Raw genomic sequence first — 23,383 nt, forward strand, 5'->3', positions numbered from 1 at the left:
ATAGATTTATTGCTGTATTGGGGGATGATGAAGATTAAAGTTTTGTAAGGCTTTGAATCCAGTTGCCAAGGGACATAGCAAGAACCAGGCTTTGCAGCACAAAGGCTCTGAACAGTAAAAGTAAGATTTGAGCTCCGGAATGAGCAGCTTTACATCCCTTCATCTGGCATTGCTTTAGCAAGTGGCTTTTACAGAGGAGGCCCTCTTTGGAGACTTTCCCCCTATCCTGGAACCCTATCCCCTTCCCCCCCCCCCCCCCCCCCCCCCCCCCCCCCCCCCCCCCGGGCCTCTTCTGGGTGAGCATAACAGACTCAAGGTGGTCTGTTCAGAGTAGGGCAAGTAGACCGCTATCCTTGGTCCTGAAGCAACTTTATGAATTGCAGCAGTAATTCACAACCTAGCTACAAATCTAAGTCAATGGGGGAAGCTTGATAAAGGTACTGCCCCATCCCCAGATATTCTGACTCAGTTTCTGCCTTAAAAACAAAGGAACAACAAACACACCCAAAACAAGAACCCAGATGAATCTGATAGTTGGCCCACGGATTACAGCTTGGAAATCACTTTCCTAGGGTATGCTTATTGCTAAGCCTATGCAGTAGGCATCTGTTGGATTTTTTTGTGTTAGCTTCCATTCCCCGATCTTTGTAAAATGTACCAAAAGAAGAGTCATTCCTCTCCATTCTCAGGTTTGGGCAAGGCTGGCCCAGGTCTAGAACATCTAAATTATATCAACTTCCCAACCTCAGTTACTGAATGTGAGGTGCCTCAGCGTGAGCCACAGATAGAGTTGGGAGGTGTGAGGTAAGGCCCTTCATTTTAATGGAGCCAGCCCAGAGGCTGGCAGACCTGAGAGATAGAGAGAGGCCAGGCAAAAATGACCTTGTTTGAGCCCCTGAGCCAAGTGGGTTTGAAGTCAGAAATTCCCCTGGACTTTTCAGATAGGAGAGCCAATACAATACCTGTGTTGCTTAAACCTGTTTGGGTCGGATTAATGTCACTTGCAACCAAATCTGACTACCTTTCTTGGGACTCTGGTGACTCTTATGTATCCTCTCCTGAGAATTCTCTTCTCCAAATTTTGAACCAAGCAAGAGAAGAGGCAATATGGAGGAGAAGAGCTGGGGCCAGAGTGAGAACAACGGAAAGAAGCTAAGAGGTTGCCAGGGAGGAATGACTCTAATTTGGACACTGTTTTCAAATAATGAGTAAACAAGGATGAAACTTCATCCAACCATGGCCTAAAGATCACTTGACCAAAGAAGACTCAAAAGCATGGGTGGGCCCAGGGGACCAGGCAGGACCAATATCAATATACCAGGAGAAATGTCCTAAGTTCCTATGTTGAATGTCACCGAAATATTAACAGATGTTCTTTGTTTTTATTTTCTATCTGAAAAACATAGTTACTTTTACTCTGTCCCTGATATTTTTATTTCCATGGTTGGTTTCACTGCAGCTTTTTGTCTGACATTTAACAATGTTTGTCCTCTCTGAGGAGCTTGGGCAGTGTGACCCCCTCCAGCAGCACACTGAGCTCAATTTGCTTCCTCCTATGGTACTGCAGGGTGGTGACTGTGTATGATAGTCACACTCCCAGGAGTATTAGCTCCATAACAAAAAATACTAAAAGATCAAAAGGTCTTCAGGACTGGATGCAATAACCCCCAGTGGTATAATTCCAGAGCATCATTTCTCTAAGTAGAACGTACATACAGGAGTGGAGAAGCATGACAAAAGTGTGTGTGCCTTTTCCATGTAGTTTTGAGAGTACCCTGTCTGGCTAGGGTAGGAAAAAAAGTTCCAATTAGTGGATGTTGAAGTGGGTTAATGTTTGCATTATGGGAGAAGGTAGAATTGCCCGGCAGAGGTTCTGGGACAGAGGTAATTAAACAAGGAGTAAGGGCCCAGATGAGAGACCTCTAGGGAGATGTGAAAAGTCAGGGTAAAACATAAAAGAAAGCTATTTTTAGGCACGCAAGATCAGACTGCAGGACAAGTGGATCTAGGCATCTGAGGATGGTCATTAGAAATGACTTGAAAGCCAGTGAGTCTAAGCGGAAAGTGTTAAGGCAAAAGCTATGGTGTTTGAATGACTGCCAAGGGATGTGCAATTTTTAACAAATTCTGGGGGATCAGATGCCCCTGAGCTATATGCAAAGCCCAGGAAAACAATTTGTCCCTTTTTGGACAAAGGTTGCTCCTCTAATGTGGTGCAAAGTAATTAGATCATGAACATCATTATTACACCCATCTTTTAAGATGTTGTAACTGAAAGTATGGAGTAGAGAGGGAGACACAGTGGATTCTGGGGGCTGCTTTATTATCTGATTCTTGGCCTGGGAAATTGTTATAAGTGAGCTCATCTTTGATTGTTTGTTAAACTATACAATGGCGTTATTGGACTTTTCCATATATTTCAAAATAAAACAGTAAAAAAAAGTATTCAAGTGCTAAGAGAGAAATATTCTAAGTCATCAAAAGAGACTGACAATCAAGAAAGAGGGACCATCCTCCAGGGGGATGTTATTATACAGCCATTAGAAATAGTGTCTGGGGGCACCTGGGTGGTTCAGTCAGTTGAGCGACTGACTCTTGACTTCAGCTCAGGTCATGATCTCGAGGTTTGTGGGATAGAGCCCCATGTTGGGCTCTACATTGGCAGCACAGAACCTGCTTGGAATTCTTTCTCCCTATCTCTCTGCCCCTCCTCTGCTGGCACCTCTCTCTCTCTCTCTCTCAAAATAAATAAATAAACAAACATTTAAAAAAAAACTTAAAAAAAAAAAACAAATAAGGCACCTGGGTGGCTCAGTCGGTTGGGCATCTGACTTCAGCTGAGGTCATGATCTCACAGCTGTGAGTTCAAGCCCCACATCAGGCTTTGTGCTGACAGCTCGGAGCCTGGAGCCTGCTTTGGATTCTGTGTCTCCCACTCTCCCTGCCCCTCCCCTGCTCACACTCTGTCTCTCTCAAAAATAAACATTTAAAAATTTAAAAAAGAAAGAGTGTCTGAAACGCTTTTCTATGAGAAAACACTGATATGGTGTTGAGTAAGGAGGCTACATATACGTAGGTACCATAATATCTATAAAAATACAAAATATGTGTACGTACAGGAAAAGGATTGGAAACAAATGTGCTGTCATCACATCACTTAGCCCTATTCCCTAAAATGAAGGAAGGTTGTTTTGGTAGGGCTTTGGCTAGTGCTGGTACAATAAATACAGTGTAATTGTTAAGAGCATGTTTAAGGCTTTAGAAGTCCCATTTATTAGTTGGGTCCCTTGGACAAACTGCTTAATCTCTCTGGAGTTATTATAATAATGCTGTTGGGGAAATGGGTTCTGAGCAAAACAGTCTACTTAAAATCTCCCTACCCTGCCACCATGGTTTAAGGAGGTCTGATTTATTAGGCCTACTCCAGCCCAACTTTGAGGAGATTTTCATAATCTGAATTTTTTTTCTTACTTCTTATGGAGTAAGAATGAGATGATTGTGAAGGGTTCAGAGCCCGTTTGGGACCATGACTTGCTGCTCGCATCTATTTTTTGTTTTGTTTTGTTTTTTAGTGATATTGCTTGATCCTGTGGGGGAAGTTGGGAAGGGTGAATTGGGGCTCATGCCAGGCCCTGGGACTCTAAGATGTACCTCACTGCAGCCTGTCTACCCAGATTTCTGTCACACAAGCATCAGGGCTGGTTGGCAGGGGGCAAATTCCATCGACTTTGATCCTCCTTAGGGAGACAAACTTTGGCAATACTAGAAATCAAAACATTTCTCTTGCCAATCACTAGCATAGAAATATTTTGAACCTATCAAATCTTTAAAAACAACTTTTTCTCTCTGAACCTTGATAATTAATATGATCCATGGTTATCTTTTGGGTAAAGAACATTTATGATGAGATTTAGCAGAGGAAAATTCCCAGAACATGGGCCCAAATGCCTTTCATGTTTCTTCATTCTTTTGTAGGTTAGAGGAATACAATCAGAACTTTGAAAGTGTTCTAAAATACCACCCTTGAAAGTTGTTTTAGAGATTTGCTGAGAACAGAGCAGTAGTCTGGGACTCAGGTTCTAGTTCTGTAGCCAACCAGCTGTGGAATTCAGAACAAGGTGCTTCATACCTCAAGGCCTGGCTTTCCACTTTAGAATGGGTTTGTTCTAGTCCACAATCTCTGGATACATGAAATCAAAGTTTACCCAAGCCACATCAGGTAAAATGTGTATGTGCAGATACTGAGTGGGAAGACGGAAAGATCACATAGAAGCTAAGCACAGGAAGTGAGGTCAAGCAGGCCTTCATGGGAACATTTTCTTTCTGTTTGCCTCTCTTGGGGGCAGTGTGAGTGTGTCTCTTGGCTGGATTCTGCTTCTCCCTGTGTTCCTCCATTCTTTTCTCTCTGAGCCCCTCACCTTCCAGTTTGAGTGCCCGACAACTAACCATAACACTTCCAGTCTCTTAAATCAACTTTAGAAGAGGATATTTGATTGATCATTTTGTGCCCATCAGGGCAAGGATGTAATAAGTTATAAAATATTAGCTGGTCTTTGAAACGGCTGTTTAAGTCAAGTACCCATCCCTGGTCCAGTGGACTATGGTTGCGGGTAGCTGGGTGCAGACCTATCCTTGATGAGGCTTGGATGGCACAAGCAGTTAATTCTATCTTGTGGTGAAGTAATATAAACCTCATCGGACAAGGATCATAGGACAGAATTGTGAAATTGCTTTAGAGATTGTCAAGTGTAAATTTACAATATCCTAATTATTATTCAAAATTATCGGGACTTAAAAGAGAACAAAGAATGAGAGTCAGGAGATGACTTGAAGGAGCTCCCAATGGCCAAGTCTGGGTACAGTTTGAGCAATGAAATGAGTAATAATGGTGATGGATTATTGCTCACAGTAAAATAAGTACAAGTCCTTGGTGACACAAGTAGTTGGATAGGGGAGCCTGGGTGGCTCAGTCGGTTAAGCATCAGACTTTTGATTTCTGTTCAGGTCATGATCTCATGATTGGTGAATTTGAATCCCACGTCAGGCACCACGCTATTAGTGCAGAGCCTGCTTGGGATTCTCTCTCCCTTTCTCTGCCCCTCCCCTGCTTGTGTGCTCACTTTCTCTCAAAATAAATAAATACACTTTAAAAAAAAGTAGTTGGATAATCTTTAAAATGCAGGAAAAGGGAAAATTTTTCCTTATAATAGAATGCCAATTTAAAAATGTACAAGGGATGGGGTGCTTGGGTGGCTCAGTCAGTCGAGCATCCACCTTCGGCTCACATTATGATCTTGTGGTTTTTGAGTTCGAGCCCCACATCAGGCTCGCTGCTGTCAGTGAGGTCTGTTTCAGATCCTCGGTCCTCCTCTCTCCCCTCCCCTGCTCATGCTGTCTCAAAAATACATAAAACATTTTTTTAAAAAAAGTTCAAGGGATGATTGAAATAGAAAATCACCACTTGGCAAATACCATAGTAATAATTGTTGCAAGCAAGGATTATCAATGGATGCTAAAATTTGTAGGTAAATGTATGATATTCACATAATCTCAAAGTATTTCTCCATAAGATACTTACTACTTGCAAAGGGGAAAGTAGTAACTTTGCAGCGGAGAAATATGGCAGATACCACTTATCTAACAGTTCAAAGTTAACATCATTAGTAATATTAGGTTTTGGCATTCTGATTTGATATAATGAGAAAGATACAAATTAACTTCTGTGGTATCCTTTTTAAAAAAATGTATAACCTGGGGCACCTGGGTGGGTCAGTCAGTTGGGCATCCAACTTTGGCTCAGGTCATGATCTCATGGTTTGTGGGTTCGAGCCCCACTTTGGGCTTTGTGCTGACAGCTCAGAGCCTGGAGCCTGCTTCGGATTCTGTGTCTCCTCTCTCTGCCCATCCCCAGCTTGTGCTGTCTCAAAAATAAATAAATAAATAAATGTAAAAAAATAATAATAATAATAATTTAAAAAAAATGTATAACCTGAACTCAACCATGAGGAAACATGTAAACTTAAATTGAAAGATACCTTATGAATCACTGGACAGTGCTTTTCAAAGTGTCAACATCACGAAAGACAAAAAAGTCTGAAAAACTCTTCAAGACTGGAGAAAATTAGGACACATGAATACTAAATGCAACGTATAATCCTGAATTTGATCCTGGGCCAGAAAAATATAATTCAAGAGATCACCAGAAACACTTGAATAAAGTCAGATTACTAATAGTGTTGTATCAATTCTAATTTCCTGGTTTTGATCATTGCTTTGTGGTTACAGATGATGTGAACCTATGGGTAAGCTGTAGAAAGGATGTGCAAGAATTCTTGTACTACTTATATAATTTTTTTGTTTTTATCTATTTTTTTTTAAATATCTCTAAATCCAACATAGGGATCCAACTCACAACCTGGAAATCAAGAGTCTTACACTTCACCAACTAAGCCAGCCAGGCACCCCTACAATTTTATTTATTTATTTTTATTTGAGAGAGAGAGAGAGAGAAAGATCAGGGGAAGGGGGAAGAGGGAGAGAGAGAGAGAGAAAGATCAGGAGAAGGGGGAAGAGGGAGGGAGGGAGGGAGGGAGGGAGGGAGGGAGGGAGGGAGAGAGAGAGAGAGAGAGAGAGAGAACCCATCCCACAACCCTGGGATCATGACCTGTGCCAAAATCAAGAGTTGGACGCTCAACCAACTAAGCCAACCAGTCACCCCTACAATTTTATTTTTGAGCTTGAAATTATTTCAAAATTTAAAAATGTTCAAAATTCAAAAAAATATTACCGTTTGTGTAAAAAAGGAATATACTCACTGACATTCTTGAATCTACCTGGTATACTTCCTAAGGAAAATGCAAACAATTGGTAATCTTTGTTGCCCCTGGGGTTGGGAACTGGGAACACAATAGTCAAGGGTCAAGGTTGAAAGAAAGACTCTTTACAACATCCTTTTTCTTTTTTTTCTTTCTTTCTTTTTTTTTTTTTTTTTGGTATTGTTTGAGATTTAAAAAATTATTATGTATGCATTATCTTTAAAATATCATTAAACTGGGGCGCCTGGGTGGCTCAGTTAGGGAAGTGTCTGATTTCATCTTAGGTCATAATCTCACAGTTCTCTAGTTCCAGTCCCACCACCGGCTGTGTGCTGACAGCTTGGAGCCTGCAGCCTGCTTCGAATTCTGTGTCTCCCTCTCTCTCTGCCCCTCCCCCACTCACACTCTGTCTCTGTCTCTCTGTCTCTGTCTCTCTCTCAAAAAATGAATAAACATTAAAAAACTTTTAAAAAATTACATATCATTACACTACCAAAACCAATTTGTCTTGTAAAATCCGGATTCATTTCACCAAAGCTTAGTAGAGCCAGATATGCCCTTTTAAAGACACTCACTTCTTACTCATTGTCCCTATCTCTCGAAAGAACTTAAGCCAATGTAATTATTCCCATGGAAACTGAAGAGATACAGACCAAGGTGGGGGTGGAAAAAGCAAGAAGCAAAGTTTATTTATTTATGACTATTTGAAACTTTTTAGGTCGCTCTCTATTTTCTGTTCATGCTACACGAAGTCTTTAAAAACTGCTAAATGTATAACAATTCTGCATTAAAGGAAATGACTTTTACCACTAAAACCAAGTGAAATGTCACCTTTAGTATTAGGCAACATCTGGATAACTAAGACCAATATAAAATGTAAAAGTCTATCTTTTTGTGCTTTAAAATCTTGGAGATAGAAGTGTGGGATTCAAGGAATTTAACAAAAATATCCTACCCCTGGACAAGCAGAGCAAGAGTAACTAACTCCATTTTGTGCTACACCCACCACCTCATGTATAACCCCCACATGACCTGCTTATTGCTTAAGACACTCCCCCACCCTAGTCAATGCGGAACCCCTAACCGCCAAAGAATGTAAACCCCACCTTTTGCCCGCCAAACTCACGCGCTAATTCTGACCAGAGTGATAGGCTACTTCAAACAGTTACTATAGGGTAAATTGTAATTCAATTGGCCACCTGCGTGTGGACTGACAGGACTATGCAACTTTCTGTGTGTGTTACAATCTCATTGGCCACTGGCCCCTATAAAACTGCTACGCCTCTTAACCTAGGGGTCCAAGTCCCTGCTCCGCTGTGTCGGGTATACTTGGGCTCAAGCTCGAGCTTGCAAATAAACCCTCATGCGTTTGCATAGGTATCAGCTCCTTGGTGGTCTCTCGGAATCGATATTGGGGGCATTACATTTGGGGGCTCGTCCGGGATTCGAGAGACCCCCCAGGACCCCATCCGGAGGGTCCCATGTCTGGTGAGTGCACTCAACTTCTTCTACCTTTCGCGCGCATATTTTCTGAGAGCTCTATACTGTATCTCTACCTGTAGAAATTCCAAACTGTCTTTGGGTCAGCATTGGCTTAAGTGGACACGCTGGCGAGCCGTCGACCAGGGGTCTTGGGAGACATCCCTTGCCCCCACCAGGAGGACGAAGTCCTCATCTGTGAGGAGGGCCGGCTGCCATTACAGACAGCCAGTCCTTTGTTTTACTCTCTGTTTGTGTCTTGGTGTGGATTGAAATGGGGCAGACCCAAACCACCCCCCTGTCTCTTATGCTCTCCCAGTTCTCGGACGTTAAGGAAAGGGCTCATAATTTGAGCACAGACATAAGAAAAGGGAAATTTCAGACTTACTGCATGTCAGAATGTCCAACCTTTGACGTGGGATGGCCCCGAGAAGGAACTTTCCACCTACCTATTATTTTGCAGGTCAAGGCTGTAATCTTCAAGGACAAACCGGACGGCCACCCTGACCCGGTGCCCTACATCCTGGTCTGGCAGGACATGATCGAAAACCCCCCTTCTTGGCTAACACAATTCTTAGCCCCCAAAGCAGGACCTACCAAGATTCTCACCCTGCGGAAAGCCGAGAAGGAGACTGACACAAAGGCCAAAACGCCCCTTTATCCAGTCTTGCAGGATTCCTCTCCGGAGGACCTGATTCATCCGCTGCCCTACCAGGCTCCCCCTTCCCCTTCCGCCCCTCCATTGGAAACACCAGGGGCTGCAGGAGGGGCACCACCCCTCCCTGATGAAGGAATTCCTGTGCACGGGCCAGCAGCAGGGACACGTGGACGGACCCACCAGGCGGCCCCACTCTCAAATATGGGGCCAGCCAATTCTACCGCCCTTCCCCTCCGTGCCATGGGGCCTCCCGACGAATCTGGAGAACAACCAATGTTATATTGGCCGTTCTCCACCAGTGATTTATATAATTGGAGAACTCAAAATGCAAAATTCTCCAATAACCCTAAAGATTTAATTGGGCTTTTAGATACTGTTCTCTTTACCCACCAGCCTACTTGAGATGACTGTCAGCAGCTCTTGCAGGTTCTCTTCACCACCGAAGAGAGAGAACAAATACAGGTGGAAGCTCAGAAGTCTGTCTTGGGAAAGGACAGACAGCCGACTCAAAACCCATACCTCATAAACGCTGCCTTCCCCTTATCCCGCCCTACCTGGGACTACAACTCAGCTGAAGGTAAGGAGAGACTCCGGGTCTACCGCCAGACTCTAATGGCAGGTCTCAAGGCAAGCCTGCTAATCTGGCCAAGGTATATGATGTAAGACAAGGTAAGGATGAGAGTCCAGCAGCCTTCTTAGAATCACAGAGGCTTTTAGGCAGTACACCCCTATGAACCCAGAAGCCCCAGAAACAAAAGCTGCAATTATGGCTTTTGTTAATCAGACCGCTCCAGACATCAAAAGGAAATTACAAAGAGTGGAGAGGCTAGGAGAGAAGAGCCTGCAGGACTTAATAATAGTAGCAGAAAGAGTTTACAATAATAGAGAAAGCCCAGAGGAGCAACAGACTAAACTAAGCGACCGGCAGACCTGAAATCTGGCTAAAATCCTGTTGGCTACAACAATGGTTGACCCACAGGAAAAACGGAGGCACCTCAAGAAGATGACTTCAGGGACAGGTAAGGAAGATGGCCCTGGTCCCCGACAGGAGCGCCCTAAGCTAAACAAAAACCAATGTGCTTATTGCAAGGAAGAGGGCCACTGGGTCAAAGACTGCCCTAACAAAAGATCTAAGGCCCCTGCCAAGATATTGGAGATGGAGGACCTGGACGACTAGGGGAGTCGGGGTTCAGTACCCCTCCCCGAGCCCAGGGAAACTCTCAGAGTGGAGGGGCAACGAGTTGAATTTCTAGTGGACACTGGGGCACAACATTTGGTCTTATTACAACCCCAGGGAAATTGGCAAGCAAGTCCTCATGGGTGCAAGGGGCCATGGGGACCAAACAGTACTCATGGACTACCTGAAGAACTGTGGACCTCGTCATGGGCCAGGAATCCCACTCCTTCATGGTCATCCCTGAATGTCCCTACTGGTTGTTAGGTTGGGACTTGCTCACCAAGATGGGGGCACAAATTTGCTTCCACCCCGGAGGGGCAAAAATCCTAGACAAAGAAGGGCAACTGATTCAGGTGCTTGTCCTGAGTTTGGAAGACAAGTATCATCTCCACCAGATGCCCCCAGCTCCAATGACTGACTTTGACCATTGGCTACAGGAATTTCCCCAGGTATGGGCAGAAACTGGGGGAAGTGGGCTGGCCCGACACCGACCGGCTATATACATAGAACTAAAACCAGGGGCAGACCCTGTCAGGGTCCGCCAATACCCCATGCCTCTCGCAGTGCGAACGGGAATCACGCCCCACATACAGCGACTACTAGACTCAGGCATATTAAGGCTCTGCCAATCGGCATGGAACACTCCCTTGCTGCCAGTGCAAAAACCGCACTCTAACGATTACAGGCCAGTCCAGGAAGTAAGGGAAGTCAACCGGCGAGTCATGGATATGCACCCCATGGTCCCAAGCCCATACACCCTCCTCTCCACCTTGCCTCCAGACAAAAATTGGTATACGGTATTAGATTTAAAAGATGCCTTCTTCAGCCTGCCTTTAGCACCCGAGCCAAGACCTTTTTGCCTTTGAATGGACGGACCCCGAGAAAGGCATCAATGGCCAACTCACCTGGACTCGACTACCACAAGGATTCAAAAACTCACCAACCATCTTCGATGAGGCCTTACACAAAGACTTGGGTGAGTTCCGTTCTGAGCACCCTCATTTGACCTTATTGCAATATGTAGATGATATCCTGCTGGCAGCAGAGGACCAGGACACTTGCCTGCGAGGCACCAAGGACTTACTCCAGACTATAGCGGCTCTAGGATACCAGGCCTCAGCCAAAAAGGCCCAAATCTGCAGAGCAGAGGTGAGCTACCTAGGGTACAAATTAAAGGATGGACACAGATGGTTGACGGATGCACAGAAGGAAACCGTCCTAAGGATCCCACAGCCGCAAGCCGTCTGTCAGGTACGTGAATTCCTGGGATCGGCAGGGTTCTGTCGATTATGGATTCCAGGTTTTGCCGAGATGGCCAGACCCCCCTATGAGGCCACCAGGCACCAACAAAAAATTGAATGGACAGAGGCCATGAACAAGGCCTTTAATGACCTTAAACAGGCCTTGCTGTCTGCCTCGGCTCTCGGGTCGCCTGACCTAACCAAGCCCTTCTACCTGTATGTAGACGAGAAAGATGGGGTGGCAAAAGGGGTCCTTGTCCAGTACATAGGTCCCTGGGAAAGACCCATAGCTTATCTCTCTAAAAAGCTGGACACGGTGGCCACTGGATGGCCCCCATGCTTAAAAATTATTGCCGCGGTGGCCACTATGGTCAAGGACACAGACAAGCTAGCCATGGGGCAAGAGCTATATGTTACCACCCCACATGCTATTGAAGGGGTACTCAAACAGCCCCCAGACCGCTGGATCAGCAATGCTCATCTGACCCATTATCAGAGCCTACTGCTAAACCCCACCAGAATTTTATTCAAGCCACCTACAACCCTGAATCTGGCAGCGCTACTCCCTAACCCAGACTGGGACCCCCCCTCTGCATAACTGTTAAGAGATTTTGGCACAGGTGCATGGAATCAGGGCTGATCTCCGGGACTGGCCACTGCCAAACACGGACGCCACCTGGTATACGGACGGCAGTAGTTTTGGCCGAGAAGAAATCAGATACGCGGGGGCAGCCGTAACCACAGAGACGGAGATCATCTGAGCAGAGCCATTGGCAGCCGGAACATCGGCTCAACGGGCAGAACTGATCGCCCTGGCCGAGGCACTAACCATGGGAGAAGATAAACGAATAAACATTTACACCGACAGCAGGTACGCCTTTGCCACCGCTCATATCCACGGAGCCCTTTACAGAGAGAGAGGGCTTCTGACAGCAGAGGAAAAGACTATTAAAAATAAAACAGAGATTCTTGAGCTCCTAAGGGCCCTCTGGCTGCCCAAGGCGCTAGCTATCATCCATTGTCCAGGACACCAAAAAGCAGACACACCAGTAGCCAGGGGAAACCGGCTAGCCGACTCAAAAGCAAAGGAGGCGGCCCTTTCGGTGACCCAGGTTTTAACAACCACGCTACCCGATCCGGGGTCACCGACCCTGCCGGACACCCCCAACTATACTGGCACTGACTTACAACGGATTAAACGCTTGCCTATGACCCAATGCTTGCGTGGCCGGTGGAGGGCCGCAGACTCCAGCATCATCCTGCCAGAGGAACCAGGACGACGAGTCCTATCCAAAGTGCATCGGAGTACTCATGGGAACAAGAAAGATGGAAGACCTCATACGACATGCTAAGATCATTATTAAGGACTCTTGAGCAAAGATCGAGCAGATCGTGGCAAGCTGTCACGCATGCCAGCTAACCAACGCCACCACCCATGGGTCTAACCCCGGGAACCCGACTCAGGGGAGACCGCCCAGGAACATACTGGGAAGTAGATTTCACTGAGGTAAGGCCTGGAAAGTATGGGTACAAGTACCTGCTAGTTTTCGTAGATACCTTTTCAGGGTGGACAGAGGCTTTCCCCACCAAGCACGAAACAGCACAAATGTCGACCAAAAAGCTGCTGGAGGACATTCTGCCAAGGTATGGATTTCCTGCCAGAATCAGATCCGACAATGGACCGGGGTTCATTTCTAAGGTAACACGGGGAGCAGCACAAATACTGGGGGCAGATTGGAAATTACATTGTGCTCACAGACCCCAGAGCTCAGGTCAGGTAGAGAGGATGAATAGGACATTAAAGGAGACCTTAACTAAATTAGCCTTGGAGACTGGCGGGGACTGGGTCACTCTCCTCCCCTTTGCCCTATATAGGGTGAGAGACTCACCATATAAGATGGGGCTGACTCCCTACGATATCATGTTTGGTATACCCCCACCTATCATTCCTGCCTTGAACCCGAAGTGCTTGCTGAGTTCAATGACCAACAGCTTCTTTTCTCCCTCCAAATGTTACAAAGAGCCCATGAGCAGGTGTGGCCTAAGCTGAAGGCCCCTCTATGAGACCGGGCTGCCTCCTGACCCCCATCGGTATCAACCAGGCGATTGGGTGTACGTGCGGAGGCACCAACAGCAGACACTCCAACCTCGCTGGAAAGGACCCTACATTGTGATCCTGACCACGCCCACCGCTCTCAAGGTCCACAGAATAACTCCTTGGTTCCACTACACCCATGTCCGGCCAGCTGATCCACACGCCGTCCTCAAGGACTTTGTTCCAGAATGGAAGAGTCAGCCCGACAAGGACAATCCCTTAAAGCTAAGGCTGCGTCGTTCCCACTTACCCCGCTAATATTACTTGAGCTGTATCCCCTCGTGGCTAAACCCAACCCCAAACCACTTAATCTAACCTGGCAAATCATCACCCCAAGCTCTAATCAGGTAGTAACCCAGCTGTCAGAGCTACACCCTAGAGGGACCTGGTGGCCTAATCTGACTATCGACTTGTGTGAACTATTCAGTCAGGACCCCTGGCACCAAGGCAGAATAGGAATACCGGGATGTGGCACCGAGAGGGCGGAGACGGCCCTCCGAGATACCTGTTTTTACGTGTGTCCGGCCCTCTCTCAGTCTGACCATAATAAGGCCTCCAAATGTGGTGGCTGGACGGACTACTTCTGCAAAACATGGGGTTGTGAACAAACTGGGACATGCAATTGGCTGTCACAAAACCCATCCGGCCTCATAAAAATCCAACTGAATACTACGCGCCCCTCATGCTCAGAACGCCCTTACTGTAATTCAGTCACCATTTCCTTCACGGAGACCGGGAAACAAGAAACAAATTGGGGGGTAGGACTTCTGTGGGGACTCTGGCTTCACCAAAGCGGGTATGATAACAGAGTCCTATTCATGATCAGACAACTAGAGAAGCCGAAAGGTCAGACCCAAGGGATAGGTCCCAACACTGTGCTAGTGCCTCCTCAACCTCAGGCAACACACGCAGCACCCCCTCTGAATCTTGCCCACAACACCTCCGGTGGGGGCACCCCAGTTCCGACTCTCCTCTCCCCTCTCCTCCCCCTCGACCCTTCTCAGCACCCTCTTTGCGCCCCGATGTCCAAGGCTTACAAATTCCTCAACGCAAGTAAGCCCAATCTTACCTGATCCTGCTGGCTGTGCAATGACGTCCGCCCCCGCTTCTATGAGGGTATAGCAATAATGGGTCAATATAACACGACCACGGACCCTAATGCTTGCAGGTGGAACCGAAAGCCTGGTAAAGGCCTTACCTTGCAGTCCGTGTTAGGTCAGGGACCCTGTATAGGCACTCCTCCACGCCACCACAAGGCGCCGTGCAACGTTACACAGCCTATAAATAATACAGGGTATTATCTACCGCCCCAAGACAGTTGGTGGGCTTATTCCGAGGGTTTAACTCCCAGTGCTCATGGTCAGGTTATAAACAGAACTGGGGGCTTCTGTGTGCTGGCTCAGCTACTCCCTAGAATCATCTACCATTCAGATGAGCAGGTACTTCAGTGGAAGGGTGCAGATACCCACGAGCGAAATAAAAGGGAGCCCATCTCCGCTATCACCATCGCCTCCCTACTGGGAATTGGATTGGCTGGCACAGGGACAGGTATTGCCTCACTAGCCACCCAGGCCTCCCACTACAGTAGCCTTAGAGCTGCCATCGATATAGACCTAGAACGCAAAGAAACCTCCATTTCCCACCTCCAAGAATCCCTAACGTCTTTGTCTGAACTGGTGCTCCAAAATAGGAGGGGAGTAGACCTAGTTTTTCTACAACAAGGGGGAGTCTGCGCTGCCCTGAACGAAGAGTGCTGTTTCTACACTGACCACTCAGGGATAGTACGAGAATCAATGGCTAAGGTAAGGGAAGGATTAGCCAAGCGAAAACGAGAGCGAGAGCAGCAACAGGGATGGTTTGAATCATGGTTCAATCATTCCCCCTGGCTGACTACCTTGTTGTCCTCCCTAGCCGGTCCCCTGATCATCCTTCTCCTCCTTCTGACCTTCGGGCCCTGCCTCATCAATAGACTAGTGGCTTTTGTCAGGGACCGAGTCAATACAGTTCAACTCATGGTACTCAGGCAACAATACCAACCACTGACTCTCTCGACAGAAACCCAGAACCCATGACTGGGTCCTGCATAGGATCCTCTGGGAAAGGGGGGGAATGTGGGACCCAAGGAATTTAACAAAATCCCCTACCCCTGGACAAGCAGAGCAAGACTAACTCCATTTTGTACTACACCCACCATCTCATGTATAACCCCCACATGACCTACTTATTGCTTAAGACACTCCCCCACCCTAGTCAATACGGAACCCCTGGCCGCCAAAGAATGAAAACCCCGCCTTTTGCCCACCACACTTGCGCGCCAATTCTGACCAGAGTGATAGGCTACTTCAAACAGTTACTATAGGGTAAATTGTAATTCAATTGGCCACCTGCGTGTGGACTGACAAGACTATGCAACTTTCTGTGTGTTACACTCTCATTAGCCACTGGCCCCTATAAAACTGCTATGCCTCTTAACCTAGGGGTCCAAGTCCCTGCTCCGCTGTGTCGGGTATACTTGGGCCCAAGCTTGAGCTTGCAAATAAACCCTGATGCGTTTGCATCGGTATTGGCTCCTTGGTGGTCTCTCGGATTCGAAATCGGGGGCATTACAGAAGTGAAACCTGTTTAAGATCAGTTTGACCACAGGTATTAAAAACTTTAAAATGGGGCGCCTGGGTGGCGCAGTCGGTTAAGCGTCCGACTTCAGCCAGGTCACGATCTCGTGGTCCGTGAGTTTGAGCCCCGCGTCGGGCTCTGGGCTGATGGCTCAGAGCCTGGAGCCTGTTTCTGATTCTGTGTCTCCCTCTCTCTCTGCCCCTCCCCCGTTCATGCTCTGTCTCTCTCTGTCCCAAAAAAATAAATAAACATTAAAAAAAAAAAAAAAACTTTAAAATGTACAGAAATAAGACTTCCAGCTATGACAATATGAAAAACTAGGCAAATCTTCCCTCCCAAAACACAAGAATAAAACTGGACATAGGGGCGCCTGGTTGGTTCAGTAGGTTAAACTCTTGATTTCTGCTGAAGTCAAGATCTCACGGTTCGTGAGTTCAAGCCACACAGAACCTACTTGGGATTCTCTCTCTCCCTCTCTCTCTGTCCCTTCTCTCTTTCTCTCTCTCTCAAAATAAATAAATAAACTTAAAACAACTGACAAAATTATCAAAATCAAATTATCAAATCGTGTCAAGGCTCTGGAAACCATCCACATGTAAACAACAAATTGAGAGATATTTATTCATAAAGAGCTGCTGGCACTTTGTGTAAGAATAACAGGAAGCTGCAGCCTTCTTGCCCAGGACTACTTTCAGCCCACCACCCAGCCAGGCAGGTGCAGTTGTTTTACCAGGGCAGGACAGGGATTGAAAACCAGATTGGGTGCCAGCAGGGACAAACCGGAGTTGGTAGGGAGAGAGGAGTCCATGCCTGGTAACACTGTCAGTGAAAGTAGCAAGCTCAGTAGAAAATGAACATAGAAAATCTGTAGCTTTACTAACCTATGGCTGTCGTCTCAGTTGTGGTGAGTGCTGCATCAGCCAGAAATTTCATAGGAAGACTCTGGAAATGATAGAGCATTAAGAGGCCTAAATAAGATCTTACATCTCTCTGGTTGACTGGGAAACTACACACATGTTCAGGAAATCATGAGCGGAAATATAAAAACCAAGGCAGATTTGAGAACTGCCAGAACTTTGAGTGCCCTCTCCACCCCCATACGCTGACCCAACAGTGCTCGAGGGTGAATGTGTTATGAGTTCAAGGTGTTTATTTTTTTTTTTTAACATTTTTATTTATTTTTGAGACAGAGACAGAGCATGAACAGGGGAGGGGCAGAGAGAGAGGGAGACACAGAATCCAAAGCAGGCTCCAGGCTCCGAGCTGTCAGACAGAGCCCAACGCGGGGCTCGAACTCACAGACTGCGAGATCATGACTTGGGCCGAAGTCGGACGCCCAACCAACTGAGCCACCCAGGCGCCCCGAGTTCAAGGTGTTTAAACACAATGTCTGCCTGAATCAATGGCTAAGTACTAAGCTATGTAGACACAGGAGTTTCCTTAGGAAGTCAGGCTAAAACTAAGAATTAAAAACTGAGCAGAGACGTCCAGTTGTTTGTAAGGAAAACAGATTCTGCAGATTAATTCCAGGCAAGTTACTAAAACCAAACCAAAACAAAATAAAACAAAGAAACAAACTAAAAGATGCACTCAGAAAAAAAGAAGACCTCGGGGAAAAAAAAAAATCAGAATTTTTAGGTGCTATAATATGTTAAACATTCTTTAGCTTTAAACAAAAAAAATTTACAAAACATACAAAGAAACAGGAAAATGTGCTCCACATAAAGCAAATAAAGCTCTCACTAGAAACTGACTCTGGGGGTGCCTGGGTGGCTCAGTCAGTTAACTGTCCAACTTCAGCTCAAGTCATGATCTTGCAGTTCATGAGTTTGAGCCCCGCAACAGACTCTGGGCTGACAGCTTGGAGCCTGGAGCCTGCTTTGGATTCTGTGTATCCTTGTCTCTCTATCCCTCCCCTGCTCATGCTCTGTCTCTCTGTCTCTCTCAACAATAAATAAACATTAAAAAAAAAAAAAAGAGGAGCATCTGGATGGCTCAGTCAGTTAAGCATTTGACTCTCAGTTTCAGCTCAGGTCATGATCTCAAAGTTTTGTGAGTTTGAGTCCCATATCAGGATCTGTGCTGGCAGCATGGAGCCTGCTTGGTATTCTATGTCTCTCTATGCCCCTCCCCCACTCATGCAGTCTCTGTCTCTCTCAAAAATAAATATTAAAAAAAGAAACTGACTCTCAATAAGCCCAAATGTTGATATTAGCAGATAAAGAGTTCAAAGCAACAATTTTGAATATACTCAAAGTATTAAAGGAAACCATTTAAAGAATTAAAAGAAAATATAATGACAATAATTCAGTGAATAATGAATATCAATCAAAAATATCAACTAGATTAAAGCAAAACTAATGGAAATTAAAAAAAATTTTAACATTTATTTATCTTTTGAGAGACAGAGTGGCACAAAAACAGACACACAGACCAATGGAATAGAATAGAAACCCCAGAACTAGACCCACAAACATATGGTCAACTAATCTTTGACAAAGCAGGAAAGAACATCCAATGGAAAAAAGACAGTCTCTTTAACAAATGGTGCTGGGAGAACTGGACAGCAACATGCAGAAGATTGAAACTAGACCACTTTATTACACCATTCACAAAAATAAACTCAAAATTGATAAAGGACCTGAATGTGAGACAGGAAACCATCAAAACCCAAGAGGAGAAAGCAGGAAAAGACCTCTCGGACCACAGCCGTAGCAATTTCTTACTTGACACATCCCCAAAGGCAAGGGAATTAAAAGCAAAAATGAACTACTGGGACCTTATGAAGATAAAAATCTTCTGCACAGCAAAGGAAACAACCAACAAAACTAAAAGGCAACCAACGGAACGGGACAAGATATTTGCAAATGACATATCGGACAAAGGGCTAGTATCCAAAATCTATAAAGAGCTCACCAAATTCCACACCCAAAAAACAAATAACCCAGTGAAGAAATGGGCAGAAAACATGAATAGACACTTCTCTAAAGAAGACATCTGGATGGCCAACAGGCACATGAAAAGATGCTCAACGTCGCTCCTCATCAGGGAAATACACATCAAAACCACACTCAGATATCACCTCACGCCAGTCAGAGTGGCCAAAATGAACAAATCAGGAGACTATAGATGCTGGAGAGGATGTGGAGAAACGGGAACCCTCTTGCACTGTTGGTGGGAATGCAAATTGGTGCAGCCACTCTGGAAAACAGTGTGGAGGTTCCTCAGAAAATTAAAAATAGACCTACCTTATTACCCAGCAATAGCACTGCTAGGAATTTACCCAAGGGATACAGGAGTGCTGATGCATAGGGGCACTTGTACCCCAATGTTTATAGCAGCACTCTCAACAATAGCCAAATTATGGAAAGAGCCTAAATGTCCATCAACGGATGAATGGATAAAGAAATTGTGGTTTATATACACAATGGAGTACTACATGGCAATGAGAAAGAATGAAATATGGCCCTTTGTAGCAACGTGGATGGAGCTGGAGAGTGTGATGCTAAGTGAAATAAGCCATACAGAGAAAGACAGATACCATATGTTCTCACTCTTAGGTGGATCCTGAGAAACTTAACAGAAACCCATGGGGGAGGGGAAGAAAAAAAAAAAAAAAAAAGGAGGTTAGAGTGGGAGAGAGCCAAAGCATAAGAGACTCTTAAAAACTGAGAACAGGGGCGCCTGGGTGGCGCAGTTGGTTAAGCGTCCGACTTCAGCTCAGGTCATGATCTCGCGGTCCCTGAGTTCGAGCCCCGCATCAGGCTCTGGGCTGATGGCTCAGAGCCTGGAGCCTGTTTCCGATTCTGTGTCTCCCTCTCTCTCTGGCCCTCCCCCGTTCATGCTCTGTCTCTCTCTGTCCCAAAAATAAATAAACGTTGAAAAAAAATTAAAAAAAAAAAAAGAAAAAACTGAGAACAAACAGAGGGTTGATGGGGGGTGGGAGGGAGGGGGGGTGGGTGATGGGTATTGAGGAGGGCACCTTTTGGGATGAGCACTGGGTGTTGTATGGAAACCAATTTGACAATAAACTTCATATATTGAAAAAAAAAAAAAAAAGAGAGAGACAGAGACAGAGCATGAGCCGGGGAGGGGCAGAGAGAGAGGGAGTCACCAAATCTGTAGCAGGCTCCAGGCATTAAGCTGTCAGCACACATCCTGACATGGAGCTCGAACTCACAAACTGCAAAATCATGACCTGAGCTGAAGTCAGACACTGAACCGACTGAGCCACCCAGGTGTCCCAACAAATGGAAATTTTATTTTATTTTATTTTATTTTTTTAATGTTTATTTATTTTTGGGACAGAGAGAGACAGAGCATGAATGGGGGAGGGTCAGAGAGAGAGGGAAACACAGAATCTAAAGCAGGCTCCAGGCTCTGAGCTGTCAGCACAGAGCCTGATGCAGGGCTTGAACTCACAGACTGTGAGATCATGACCTGAGTCAAAGTCAGAAAGAAGCTCAACTGACTGAGCCACCCAGGCACCCACAAATGGAAATTTTAGAGTTGAGAAGTAAAATAGCCAAAATGAAACTTTTGGTTCACCAGATAGGTTCAATAGCAGATTTGAGAGGGCAGGAGGAAGAATCACTGAACAAAACCAGATCAATAAAAATATCCAATCTGATGAACAAAGATGGGGGGAGGCAGGGAAGAATGAAGAAATGTGAATGGAGCCTCAAAGTCCTGTGGAAACATCAAACAAACCAGCTTATATGTGATGAGAGTCCCAGGGAGAGAGGAAAGAGATACATAAAAACTACTTGAAGAGGGGCTTCTGGGTGGCTCAGTTGGTTAAGCGTCTGACTTTGGCTCAGGTCATGACCTCACGGTCGTGGGTTTGAGCCCCACGTTGGGCTCTGTGCTGACAGCTCAGAGCCTGGAGCCTGCTTCAGATTCTGTGTCTCCTTCTCTCTCTGCCCCTCCCTTACTTGTGCTCTCTCTTTCTCTCTCAAAAATAAACATTAAAAACATTTTTTTTTTAAATACTTGAAGAAATAATGGCCAAAAACGTTCCAAATTTTATGAAAATCTCAATAAGCCCCAAAATAAACACAAAAAAAATCCATAGCTAGAAACATCATAGGCAAATTGCTCAAAGCCAAAACAAAGAGAAAATATTGAAAGCAACAAGAGAAAAAAGACTCATTATGTACAGAGGAACCAGAATACAATTAATGACTGACATCATCAGAAGCAAGGCCAAAAGGCAGTGAAATGGCATAAAGTACAAAAAAGAAGTCAACAAATAATTAGGGATTCAGCAAAATTAGTCTGTAAAAATGAAGACAAAAGAAAGACAAAATCTGAGAGAACTGGTTGCTAGTAGAAAGAAATACTAAAGAAATCCTTCAGGCTTACAGGAATTCACACAGGGTAAGTAAGTAGAATCCACAGGAAGAAATGAAGAGCTCCCTAAATGTTAAATATATGGACAAATTTAAAAGAGTATATCAATATAAATCCTTCTCTGTTCTGCTCTTAATTTCTTATAAAATATAATTATGTAATAAAACCATTGACTTATACACTTTAAGCATGTAAACTTTGTGGGACCTAAGTTATACCTCAAAATTATTCAAGAAATACAAGCTGTATTAAAAATACATAAATAGGGGTGCCTAGGGGCTCAGCTGATTAAGTATCCAACTTTGGCTCAAGGTCATGATCTCACAGTTGGTGAGTTGAAGCCCTATATCAGGCTCTGAGCTGTCAGCACAGAGCCTGCTTCACATCGTCCTCTGTCCCCCTTCCTTCTCTGTCCCTCCCCCATGCTCGCTCTCTCTCTCTCTCCCTTTCACTCTCTCTCTCAAAAATAAATATTTTTGAAAATGCATAAATAAAATAAAAACAAAAATACTGTATTGTTGGATTCATAACATATATAGATGTATTAAAAATGACAATAACAAGGGGCGCCTGGGTGGCTCAATCAGTTGAGCGTCCGACTTCGGCTCAGGTCATGATCTCGTGGTTTGTGAATTTGCGCCCCGCTTCAGGCTCTGTGCTGACAGCTCGGAGCCTGGAGCCTGCTTCAAATTCTGTGTTTCCCTCTCTCTCTCTCTGCCCCTCCCCTGCCTCTCTCTCTCAAAAATAAATGTTAAGGGGCGCCTCGGTGGCGCAGTCGGTTAAGCGTCCGACTTCAGCCAGGTCACGATCTCGCGGTCCGTGAGTTCGAGCCCCGCGTTAGGCTCTGGGCTGATGGCTCAGAGCCTGGAGCCTGTTTCCGATTCTCTGTCTCCCTCTCTCTCTGACCCTGCCCCATTCATGCTCTGTCTCTCCCTGTCCCAAAAAAATAAATAAACGTTGAAAAAAAAAATTAAAAAAAAATGTTAAAACAATTTTTTTTAAATGACAATAATAACACAAAGGAGGGGGAGGAAATGGAGCTTTACAGGAATATAATTTCTATATTTTACCAGAATTAAGTCAGTATTAATTGTAAGCAGATGTGATACGTTAAGATGTGTATTGTAACTGTTGGCATTATTGACATTTTGGCCCAGATAATTCTTTGTGGTGATAGGCTGTCCTTTGCATTGCAGGATATTTAGCAGCATTCCTTACCTCTTCCTGCTAGTGGCATACCCCTATCCACCAGCTGTGGCAAAAAAAAAAAAAAAAAAAAAATGTCTCTAGATATTTCCAGATGTCCAGGTTGGAAGAGAAAACCACCCCTAGTTGGGAACCACTGTCCTAGAGCAACCACTGAGGAAATAATCCAAAGAAATATATTTTAAGGGAGGCTGGGTGGCTCAGTTGGTTAAGTATACGACTTTGGCTCAGGTCATGTTCTCACGGTTTGTGAGTTGGAGCCCCGCATCAGGGTCTGAGCTGTCAGCACAGAGCCTGGAGCCTGCTTCAGATTCTGTCTCTCCCTCTCTCTCTGCCCCTCCCCCACTTGTGTTCCCCACCCCCGCCAAAAATAAATAACGATTTAAAAAAGTAAAAATAGGGGCGCCTGGGTGGCGCAGTCGGTTAAGCGTCCGACTTCAGCCAGGTCACGATCTCGCGGTCCGTGAGTTCGAGCCCCGCGTCGGGCTCTGGGCTGATGGCTCAGAGCCTGGAGCCTGTTTCCGATTCTGTGTCTCCCTCTCTCTCTGCCCCTCCCCCGTTCATGCTCTGTCTCTCTCTGTCCCAAAAATAAATAAACGTTGAAAAAAAAAAAAAAATTAAAAAAAAAAATAAAAAAAAAAATAAAAAAGTAAAAATAAAAATCAACAGAAAGAGCCAACAAAAGAATTAAAATGATACGCTACAAATATTCGTTTAATACAAAAGTCAGAAAATGAGCAATATATA

General features: G+C 45.2%; 1 protein-coding gene, 1 long non-coding RNA gene and 1 pseudogene across 2 annotated transcripts in view; 2 read left to right on the forward strand and 1 right to left on the reverse strand.

The window, feature by feature from the left end:
• LOC147576075 (uncharacterized) overlaps nucleotides 1–9,435 on the reverse strand; it is a 44,644-nt gene extending 35,209 nt beyond the window's left edge. Inside the window, exon 1 of the long non-coding RNA XR_015241732.1 lies at nucleotides 9,343–9,435. This is a non-coding gene — a long non-coding RNA (uncharacterized LOC147576075). The remainder of the gene's footprint in view (nucleotides 1–9,342) is intronic.
• On the forward strand, nucleotides 8,297–9,310 carry LOC147576076 (uncharacterized; annotated as a pseudogene).
• Nucleotides 9,436–13,653: 4,218 nt separating the features above from the next.
• Nucleotides 13,654–14,538, forward strand: LOC147576077 (endogenous murine leukemia virus Env polyprotein from Emv-2 locus-like). The gene has a single exon (XM_086679461.1). The coding sequence runs from the start codon at nucleotides 13,654–13,656 to the stop codon at nucleotides 14,536–14,538; it is 885 nt and encodes a 294-aa protein (XP_086535587.1).
• The last annotated feature ends 8,845 nt before the right edge of the window (nucleotides 14,539–23,383 follow it).

This window comes from Puma concolor, chromosome D2, assembly GCF_028749965.1.
Source record: "Puma concolor isolate L17-30 chromosome D2, mPumCon1.1.hap2, whole genome shotgun sequence".
Classification (NCBI taxonomy): Eukaryota; Metazoa; Chordata; class Mammalia; order Carnivora; family Felidae; genus Puma; species Puma concolor.